An 11,545-nucleotide genomic window follows, 5' to 3' on the forward strand; every position below is an offset into this window, starting at 1 on the left:
GATTTTCATGTGTTTATGTCTATGATTTGGAAATACTTTGTGGAATGAATATTCCATTCCTAGAGTATTATTTATGAAAATAAATTTTTTTAGAAGATTTTATTTATTTATTTGAGAGAGAGTATGAGCTGGGGGGAGGGGTAGAGAGAGAGGGAGAAACAGGGAGCACAATGTGGGACTCCATCTTAGGGCCCTGGGATCATGACCTGAACCGGAGACTTAAATTTCTTTTAAGATTTTATTTATTTATTTGGCAGACAGAGATCACAAGTAGGCAGAGAGGCAGGCAGAGAGAGAGGAGAAAGCAGGCTCCCCGCTGAGCAGAGAGCCCAATGCGGGGCTCAATCCCAGGACCCTGGGACCATGACCCAAGCCGAAGGCAGAGGCTTTAACCCACTGAGCCACCCAGGTGCTCCCGAAGATAGACTTTTAACTGACTGAGCCACCCAGGTGGCTAAAAATAAAATTTTTTAATATATCTGTAATGATACAGTGTAATAATAGAATTTATGCTGAATACTCTTTAACAGTAAAAAATACCCATCCATTAATATTTTAATTGATTGAAAAATAAATAACTCATGCTGCTTCTTGAGATGAAATTTAAAATAATGACTTTAAAAATTAATAATTCTATCAAAATCTGCAATACAGATTTTTTTCATTTGTGTACTACTAATAATCATAAATGCTAACTCAGTCCAGAAAACAGTGTTAAACATTTTGACCTTTTTGAATGAGACATTTTTAAACAAAAATATTCAAATTATAGATAGTTTTGTTGCAGAAACTCAGAATCATCGAAGAATTGTTTTAAAGCATTTAAATTTGTTTTTTGGGATAAAATTCTTTGGGGGAAATGAAAAGGAAATAGAATAAAGAATGCGGTAAAATTTCCAACTGCTAATATATATGTATATATATCTCTATTTACATATATTTTAATGGTTGCATTAACAAATAGTAATTAACAAATTAAACAGTAATTAACAAATTAAATATAATTAACAAATTACTATTGTATTTAAATTCCATTGAGTAAAGAGAGCACAACAATTTTTAAATATCATCATATGCTGTCGTTTTAAAAATCACACCTTTTGCAGCTAAGCAAAAATTGTAAAGGTCAACTTAAAAACCACTACAGTTTTTTTTCTATTTTCTCTTTCATACTGTAACTATTTGTTTTAAACTTTTATCCCTTTTATGAGAATGCAAGGGATTGAGCATATAGACAATTTTTTCTAAGTTTCGTGTCTTTCACAAAATTTTAACAAAGTATCTTATTCACAGTGGGAGCTCAACTAAACATTTACTGAAGAAATTATTTTTATTTTATCAAAGTGAGTCAGTTGTTCTTACCTAGACTTCAGGTTAGTTTTTCCTACTCTTGATAATCAAAACAACTGCCTAATGGAAATAAAATTTGGATTTAAAAAATAACTCATGTGTTATCTTTAAAATGAGAATAGGAACAATACCATAAGAAAGAAACAAGGATATGTTATAGTAAGCCAATATTAATTTTCTTAAATGTGGTTATTTTTTATATAAAATAAAGCAACACTTAAGCATTCAGAAATGTATTTATTGACATAAAACTATAGTGTATATATAACCCTAACTAAAACCAGTCTTTTCTTAATGATTCTTTCTAATGTACACCAAATTAGAAAGCAGTAAAAAACACCAGCAGATGGCTCAGAGTGGCTGGCAACAAATCTTTTCTTCTCAGGTCACTGATAGAATTGTAATGAAAAATTATATATTCTTTTATACTTTACTAAGCATCGCTGCTTAGGACACTATAAGAACAAGATATTGCCTAACATTGCCTTATTTGCTGCATATGCTGTAATCCAGCAAGAAGTAGCTTATGCACGCACACTGGTTTACATGTATATGATACTTCTGCAGTTTTTGAGGATTATCAAGAAGGTTTGGTCTTTTTCTGTGATTATAATCTTGTTGAATTGCATTTAAATATACAGCATTTTACTCTGTACTTAGTATTATTCAAGAAATATAGAAACCTTTTAAAAAATAACTTAGGTAAAAACAAACTTTAAAAATAAAAACTCATAATCAACTTGGAAATGTCAAGTTTGGGTTTAAGAATTAGATAGCCTAAAATCTCCCTTATTTTTTTACCATTCCTTTGTCATTGTGAAATTGTTGCTTGAAATAAGAAAATGTTATCTTGAATTTATAGAATTTCTTGTACTCAAAAGAAATTTGGAAAAAAATTTAAAAAATTCAAAAAGAAAAGAAAAATCAATATATATGACAAACTTTTATTTTAGCAGTATCTTTGTGAATACTAATTCTAGGTAACATTTACTAAGCACCTCCTTTTATACCAGGAACTCTTCTTAGCACTTTACATTTAATCCTTACAACTCTCTGAGGTAGGTAATATTATTGTGCCCGTTTTACAAGGTCCTCAAATCAAGTTTCATGGATGGCAAAAAGCACACATGGGGACATTCATATCCTGGTCTTCCTGAACTGCTTATTAGACTGTGAGCTCCTTGAGGAAGAAGGGGGCAGAGTCTTAGCGTATCTCAGTGCCATCACATTGCTGATTGCATAGAGGAGAAAGATCTTCTCTTCATTGAGAAGATCCTTTCACTGCTATCATGACAGTGGGCAATAGCTAGGTGTAGCAGGTGAGTGACCAGACCAAGAATTGTAATCATGCATTGAATAAGCTAAGAAAAATCACATTGTTAGGACATTAGAGTATGAAAAGACTTCCACAAAAATAATAGAGTACTATGCAAATTAATTATTCAAACTCACATCTAATTTCCCTACAATTGTATCTAATTAATCAGTGCCAATTTTATTATTTATTATGATTCATCCAATTAAAGACCAGGGAGTTTCTATTATGTTAAGATAGTTCCTTTGTCTTATAAAGCTTTAACAGTTTCTTACTTCCCCTTAAGGTTTCTTTTCAACTCATTTGTACCTCTGCAAGGAAAAAAATATGGAACGGAAACAATGTAAATGGTTTCAATTTCTCTGAGGCATTAAACTCCAGGCTATGAATTTCTGGTGTTTATACGTTAGTTGAAATAAGTAATTAGAACTTGAGAGTGGTCTTTTGGGTTCTTTATTTAAACTTTTACTACTTTATTTTCTTAGTAAATGAGATTGGAAATAGCAATTTGATTAAATCACATTCATCACCTATAAAAATGTTAAACTTCTTTATCTTTTAACTTTGGGCTTCTCAAAGACCACAGGCATCCTGAAGAAGAGGACGAGAGCCACACAGGAGCCATTCTCCTGCTCTTGTCCATTCAGAGTCCCCACAATTTTTCTAGAGTTCACAAGCTGGCACAAAAGTCTTTTGAACTATTTAAACTCACTTTAACTGTGTCCTGAGTCCCAAGTAAAAATAATTTATTCCAAATTGGTCCAAAGGAAATAAAAAGCAAAGTGAAAAGAAATCATTTTATGTTGTCTGGACTGCCAAATTATAGAAAGGTAAAACACTCTGGGGGAAAAAACAAGTGTTCAGCATTTTTTTCCCCTTCCGCACATAGAAAGTACTTTTTAAAAAGTACCTTCCTTTTATCCACATTAAAGCAAACATAAAAAGGATGGACTCTGCTCCACTTTGTGGGGAAAATAGCCTGGAGATACTTTAGCTCCCTGCTAAGCCTTTGGTATCCATCAGAACGTATTTCCATAGTTGTAAATTGACTATAAGTGAAAGTCTGTTAAATCATCTGTGCATTTCCAATTTGCCTAATAGGTAAAAGCACTTAGAACAGTGCCTGGCACATAGGACACAGGAAATGTTAGCAATAGCAATAGAACGGCTTAGATAGCATCCATATACTGCCATGACAAAGAAGGAACATCAAAGGGAATGACTATCTAACCAGAAAAATTAATAGGGATTTTGATCAAGTCTGAAATTGAGCATTCATGAAATTTTCAGGAACCCATCTTTGGGATTTCTGGCATCCTACTCTTTCAATTTGTCTTGAAACACAAAATAGATAATGTGTTTTAACAAACAGAGCAATCCTTTATTTCAGATTTCCCTCAGACTGCTCTAACTTATTGAGGGTTTGAGGAGATATAAAAATGCCCAGCTTAATCACTGATTGAATGTACTTTATAAAAAATACAGCTGAGGAAACCAGGTTGTGCTCAGTTTAAAAGCAAACTAAAATAGAGCGCAGAGGACTGAACTAGCAAGGAATTAGCATATGTTTATAATAGATATTAATATTAACAAGCTATATGACTAGATAGATATTATAATAGATATTAATATTAACAAGCTATATGACTGGTAAAAATCTTTTCAGTATTTAATCTTATAAGAATTATTTGGTTATCAAGCAAAGGAACTAACTTTTTTTTCTGAGTCCCAGAAGATTTGGTAAGCCTACCAAAAACAAAAGTTTTTCTTTATGAACATATATTAATATACTCAATAAACCATTCCACGTGAAAAGACAGAAAAAAATAAAATTTTAAACAAAATAAAAATTCTAATAAAAGGCTAAGTGGGAGAAAATAGAAAATTTATCAATTTTAACAGGCACCTTATTACCACTAGCCAAAGCTCCTTTGGTATGAGGTCTGTGGGTAAGAAAATGCAAACATAATCATATTCAAATATGTAAATGAGCTGCAGCTTCAGGTTTCCAGTCACGTGCTTAATGAAGCAATAACATGATACACTGGAACTGCTTTCATTTCAGGAGAACCTCATTATAAAGAATAGAGCTCGAACACTATAATGTACTTGCTCTTTGGTGTAGTAAAATAAGCTAGACTTTTTGGTTCATTTAATTATAGAATCTTACTATCAAAAATAGATGCTCTAACTTAAAAAAAAAATACTTTCTTTGGTAATTTTTGATGACATTTCTGAGAAGAGCCCATAAAAGCTCTCTAAAAAATAAAACAATTCTTTAAGACACAGATATAAAATTCTCAAAGAATCATCAATTAAAAACACACAACTTTCTTCCTGTTTCTATTCTTGTCAAAAAAGCAGGTTATCTTTACACAGTCTCTGTAGCGCCAAGGAATTCCATTTCCACAGCAGCTTTTGGCACTTTAGCTGAGCTACTCTTCTTTCGGAATTCTGCTGCAATTTCCTCAAAGGACTTTCCTTTGGTTTCTGGGACTTTGAAAAATGTAAACAGAGTAAAGGCCAGGACCACTCCAGCAAAGAGGAAAAACACATAAGGTCCACAGAACTTCTGCATAGAGAACAAATGGAGTTCCAATTAGCAGCTGTTCTACTCCATCTCTACTCAGCAAATTTGCACAATAATAGACTGCTTACCGCAATGTATTGGAAACACAGAGCTACAATGAAATTGCACGTCCAGTTGCTAAATGCAGCTATTGCTAAAGCAGCAGGCCGTGGTCCTTGACTGAAGAACTCTGCCACCATGAACCAGGGGATGGGGCCAGGCCCAATCTCGAAGAAACTGACGAAGAGGAAAATGGCTACCATGCTCACATAACTCATCCAAGCCAGCTTATCCTGAGGAAAAAACAAAACAAAAATAGAAGTGGAGTTGGAACTATTGACTGCTGCTTCTTTTAGCTAAGTAGGCTCACTGAGTTCAGAAGTGACATAGCTCTGTTCTTGATATGTTTACGTGTAAACAACTACAAATTATTCTTGTTTGAGACAAGTTTATTCAAGTCTGAGTTATGCTTTTAAATGTTTTGAACTCTGTTAGAGGAAATCCTCTGGATTAGATTTTATATGATTCTCAGTCTTTTCCTATGATAGAAGCAAGGCAAGAATCTAATGACCTTTGCTCCTATTCATACCAAGATTGCTAGACAGGATGCATTACCCTCCATGAAGTAGTGGACGAAGATGCTGGGTTGGCGAAGGCCTGGTACTTGTTCTAGGTCACATAGGTAGCCAAATGACAGAGCCAGTGTTAGAACCTGAGCAGGGCTGACCCCAGAGACTATGCTCTGACCGTTTTGCAACACCGCCTCCCTTGGCAACAAGTGCAGTTTACTTTGTGAAAATAAAGTATTTAAACCCCAAAAGCTAGTTCCCCTTTTCTTTGCATTTCTCCCTTGTATTCTGTGCTGTTCCTCTGGGTTTATGTCATAAGTCAAACTCATTGTTTTTTAAGATTTTATTTATTTATTTGTCAGAGAGACAGAGGATGTGCACAGAGGGGGAGCAGCAGGCAGAGGGAGAAGCAGGCTCCCCGCTGAGCAAGGAGCTCAAGGGACTCGATCCCAGGACCCGGGATCATGATCTGAGCTGAAGGCAGATGCACAACCAACTGAGCCTCCCAGATGTCCCTCAAATGTTTTTACTTACAGAGCCTGGAGCACAGTAGGGCTATCATGTGGTAACCAAATACCTCAGTGCAAAAATCTACACTTACCAGTAGTATAAGTCCCAGGGACATGAAGATGGCACAGACAAACATCCCACTCATTCCTATTAGAAACAGAGAGCGTCGCCCTGCCTTCTCCACAAGGAATACCTGAGAAAGTTTTAAAAACATACTGACTTAAATAGTTTTTACTGCCAAAGAGGTCATTTTAATTTATACAGCTGGAAGGAGGCAGTTCTATAAGCCCATTTTACAGATGTGGAACTGAGTTGGGGGGTGACTCTTACCTCAGGTGGCAGAACTGATCTCAGTGATAATTTAAAGATACCTGCTTCATTTAGTCACAGTCATTTGAACAGGCCATTCTGAAAGAACCATAACCTTACCATCACTCTACAATTATTACTTGAGAACAATATTAGAGCCTGTACATCTCAGGTATCTTTCAGTAGATTTCTTATACATTTAAAATGGCTCTACATAAAAAAGGACATTAATTTGTCTTTTGATAATTATCCTATTATAAGTACAACATTTTGTGCACTGCAGAAAACCTACACCTGAAATAGTATAACTGTTGGGTTGTCAATCATTCTCCACCAACTTTCTAATTGCTAATACAGTCAAATTACAACCACTCACCTGGCAACTTACAGAATTTATCACTTTACCAAATAGATCTGCATTTTTCTGGTGTTTCTAAATGTATTTGGTGCTGGAAGTGAATTATCCATTTGAAAAGATAAGACTTTAAAGCAAAAGCTTAAAGTGCTTTCTTATCCTAATTTAGGAGATATGTCATTGATGCCTTTGGGTCTGTGGACCTTTGCATTAATGGTTAACATTTATGACTAGCCAAGACCAATATTTGTTAAATAGACTCTTCTTGCTTGATCCTTGGGATACTGCCAGGGTTGGTGAATCACACACAGAAATTATCTGTCATAATTTCTCACTTCAGTGAGTAAATTGGCTTGGCTCATAAATCTATCAGTAAATCAAGAGCAATCTAATACCCTTGAGCTTTGCCTCTGAGAATATCTGAAACATTTGTTTTCCCCTATAATAAAAGCCCCTTTCATTTCAGAGACGATACATATTTGGTTTCAGATCACTTCAGGATGATGAACAAACAGCCCACACTTACTGTTGAGAAGGTAGTATGAAAAACACCTCTTGCCCAAGTTCATAACATTTCTCTATATAATTTGTAAGTATGACTTTCAAAGTTGACTTGATGACACCATGTCAAGCTATCAAGAAAATAGAAGCATTTCTTCAGGAATGAGGGATTTTACTGTTTCCTCTGTTTCTGAATAATTTTTACTAATAGGATAATACATTCTAAACTCACTCCTTGAGGGTGGAGATGTCTGCCTGACCAGAACCCTTGTCTTTGCCCAAGACATATGTATCACACAGATTCTGGATGCCACTGCTTCTTCTCTAGACCCATCTGTGTCCCTGTTCCCTCCATGTTTCTTCCTGTTTTGTTTTCTCTCAAGTTTACAGGCCCTCTTCTACTGGCCCATTAGGGTGGAAGAAGATATGGAATGTGGAAACATAATTCAGCATGGAGTTAGGAAAGTCTTTCTTTTCCCAAATACTCATTCAGAAAAAAAATTATGTCCCTTCCAAGTTGGCGAAACATTAATATCTTATCAGTGCATATTCCTATTTGTGTGTCTTTATTGGAAAGGCTACACAGAATTCAATAACATTGGTAATTTAGGGGAGAGGAATTGGGTGACCAAAGGACTATCCTTTTTGTACTTTTTGATCCTTAAAACAACTTTTCAAAAATAAATGTAATTAAAAATTTTAAATATTATCTATAGCCCTGGAGGGTTAGACAGATGATTAGAGCTGATTAAAAAAAATGTCACTCATCTGTTCAAAAACTTTCATAGAATAAAAGTATAAACTCTAAAAGCACATATTTAAAATAATCAAGAAACTTTTTGAAACAACTCCTACTCCAGCTGGGTTGGGGGGAGAGGGGCAAAAATGAAATTCTGTAGTAGGTCCCTTTATAGGCATTTGCGATTTGGTTTACCCAATTTCGACAACTTGTTTTACATACCAAATCCTGTTACATATAAAATGTTTTAAGCATAATCTCCATATTAGAAAAATATGTTGAAGTAGGATTTGTAAAGAATATATTTCAGGAGACAAAAGAATGTGAGTAGATTACATCCCAGTAGCAGGCCTTCATCGATTTTGAGTGCCCTTTTGGCTTGAACAGGCATTATCTCTAAAGCGTGCCTGCAGAACTCCTGGTGTTCCCTTGTTATCTGTTCTCCCTCCTCTTTCCAAGGTCCAGCACTGTTTAATGTAGTCTGGACAAATCTGCTTTTTGATCTAGGTAGCTAGGCTGTAATTTATTGACCACTCTAAGGTAATAGTTAAAAGTCCATCTGCAGAGAATGAAAAACAAGTGACTAAAGTGTATTGAATATATCATGGTGACCAACATTGGAAAGCACAAGCTTTTTGGATATCTTGTATTCAAAGATAAAAATAAGCTTAATATTCTTCATTTTTAGAGTGAATTACATGAGTTGGGAAATTTTAGGGTTTTTTTGTTGTTTGTTTACTATTCTTAGATTGTTAATCTATTCTTAGATTATTTATGGTAAATATTATTGTCAAGATACTGAATCATTCATTGTATAAGGTATTCGGTCTTGAGAAGACTATGTGACCTTTCTTCTGGTCAGAAAAAAAAATAACATTTCAAAAGTAATAACATTTCAAGTTATACCACTTCCACTCCATCTGTTATAATATCACACACATTTTTATGCATCACCAGAAGTTATGGCCTTGTGAGCTATCTGGAAGCTCTCTCCATTAACCTAATATCACAAGAATTTGCTGAGTCTGTTTAACCGTGTTACATAGATATGTTACAGAGGGCCTTATTTTTTTAAAGCGTTTTTACTAAGACATCAGGATAAAAAAGAATTTCAACCATGGAAAGAGAAGAACCTAGGTAGAAGACCCAATATTGATAGAAATGACACATCACCTGATCCCAACAGATGTAAGTACAGAGCAAAGGAAAAGGAATCCAGCTATTTACACAAGGAATAAGTCCTCTGTGCCCCAAGTCAGTTATTAATTCACAAATGAGTGACTAAATGGCATCCCAGCAAATGGGGACAAGCAGTGATCCATCTGTTCAGCTATGCTTAGTAGTATATTTGCATATAGGACTCTTCCCATGACCCACTTGGTTCTATACACCCAATACACATGAGCCATTAATTGCTGGTTGCTTTTAGATCACAAAGTACCTCCCTGCGCCATTTCTGAACTGAGGAACAAATGCATATTTATCTGAGGTATAAACTCACAGAGAGAGCAGTGAAAACCATGTTGATGGCACCAACTCCAATGGTTGCATAAACAGGTTGGCTGATTCCAGCTGTCTGGAAAATGCTGGTTGAGTAGTAAAAGATCTGTAAAGTAATGACAATTTAGCTTTAATCAAGAATCCTAGCACTGATAGCTTGAAAGCAAGAAATATTTTAAGTTGTTTATTTTTAGTAGTTTCTATGGAACCATGGTCCCTAGAACACCCTAAACATTTTATCTGTCCTTTCCTTCCAGGCAGTGAGAAACCACTATCAACCTTTAGTGTTTGAAACTTTTGATTCCTTGAAGTTCTCCTTAAATTTAGCTGAAAACTCCGAATTTGCATTATCTTGATATATATTTTTTAATTTTAAAACTCTTGTTAAGGTGTAAAATACATACAAAAAAGTACACACAACATAAGTATACAGATTAATTTTCACAAACTGAACATACCTGTGCAAATAGCACACAGGTCAAGAAATAAATCATTCCCAGTCTTCCAGAACCCCCCAGAATATCTCCCTATTTTTCCAAGGAAGCTCTTCGTCTTCTAACATCATGACAAATTTTGCCTAATTTTGTATTTGCTATAAATGGAACCACACAGTGTGAATTATTTGGTATCTAGTTTCAACATTACCTTTGTAAGAATTATCCATATAGTTGTGTGTATTTATACACTGTTCAATATCATTGCTTAATATTTTTTTATTAATAAACCACTATTTATTATCCAGTCTGCTACCGATGGGTATTTAGGTAGTTGTCATTTGGGTGAATATGAATGCTGCTGTTAAGAACACTCTAGTACAATCCTTGTGGTGAAATATATACACATTTGCATCTAGGAATAGAATTACTAGACCATAGTGTATTTATATGCTCAGCTTTGAAAGATACTGATGAATGGTTTTCCAGAAAAGTTGTGTCAATTGACACTCTTACCAGTGTGTATAGGAATCTGGTTGTTATTGCTTTTAACCCAAAAATTTTCACTAATCTCAGCGGACATGGAGAAATCTTCAAATCTCTCTAATAGCCTTTATTATTAATTGTGTTTTTACATTTATAATGTTTTTTTAAAGATTTTATTTATTTATTTGACAGACAGATCACAAGTAGGCAGAGAGAGAGGAGGAAGCAGGCTCCCCACTGACCAGAGAGCCCAATGTGGGGCTCGATCCCAGGACCCTGGGATCATGACCTAAGCCGAAGGCAGAGTCTTAACCCACTGAGCCACCCAGGCACCCTATAATGGTCTTTTAAAGGCCATTCTGTCATCCTTTCTCATTCCTTCCCCATTTAACATGTCCTGTGCTGGCATCTCTTCTTGCAGATAGGGCTAATGGAGAAGGACTGTACAGATTGTGCTCAGTGAAGAGTAGCTTATAGCACACCGGACACTGTCCTGCATTTTTAGGCTGCCCAACAGCCTCAGTTCAACATTTCCTGGATGCCTCTAAGTCAGGAACTGCGATAGGAGCTATAGCAGGGAGGTTCAGAATGACTAAGTATTGTTCTTTTGGATACACAGGCAGAGCTGGAAAAAGGATACAAATTTGGTCTCCAAACTCTGAAGTTACATAGAGAGTTAGATTAAGAGGAATATCAAGGACCCATTAAAGGAGGATAGAGATGACAGGAGAGAGTATTCAGCTTGTTGAGTGAGGTTCAGGTCTCCTTTTGTTTCAACAGGTAAGAATTACATTCTTTACCTCTCCCAATGCTCTGCCCATCCACAAGTCATCCCCTTATGGATCTGTGATTAGCTCATAATAGAGGAAGCCAAAACCATATTTTTAACAGCAGTAAAAGAGGGTAAG

The 11,545-nt window shown here is 35.3% G+C and overlaps 1 protein-coding gene across 2 annotated transcripts in view; it reads right to left on the minus strand.

Annotated features, from left to right (window-relative positions):
- Positions 1-1,573: 1,573 nt before the first annotated feature.
- SLC2A2 (solute carrier family 2 member 2) overlaps positions 1,574-11,545 on the minus strand; it is a 31,261-nt gene continuing 21,289 nt past the window's right edge. For both annotated transcript variants that reach the window (XM_044251784.1, XM_044251785.1), the window contains exons 8-11: positions 9,719-9,823; positions 6,405-6,506; positions 5,324-5,527; positions 1,574-5,237 (exon numbers count right to left, since the gene is read on the minus strand). In XM_044251784.1, coding sequence (XP_044107719.1) covers positions 5,037-5,237; positions 5,324-5,527; positions 6,405-6,506; positions 9,719-9,823 — 612 coding nt within the window. In that variant the 3' untranslated portion in view covers positions 1,574-5,036. The remainder of the gene's footprint in view (positions 5,238-5,323; positions 5,528-6,404; positions 6,507-9,718; positions 9,824-11,545) is intronic.

Source organism: Neovison vison, chromosome 6 (genome assembly GCF_020171115.1).
Source record: "Neovison vison isolate M4711 chromosome 6, ASM_NN_V1, whole genome shotgun sequence".
Lineage (NCBI taxonomy): Eukaryota > Metazoa > Chordata > Mammalia > Carnivora > Mustelidae > Neogale > Neogale vison.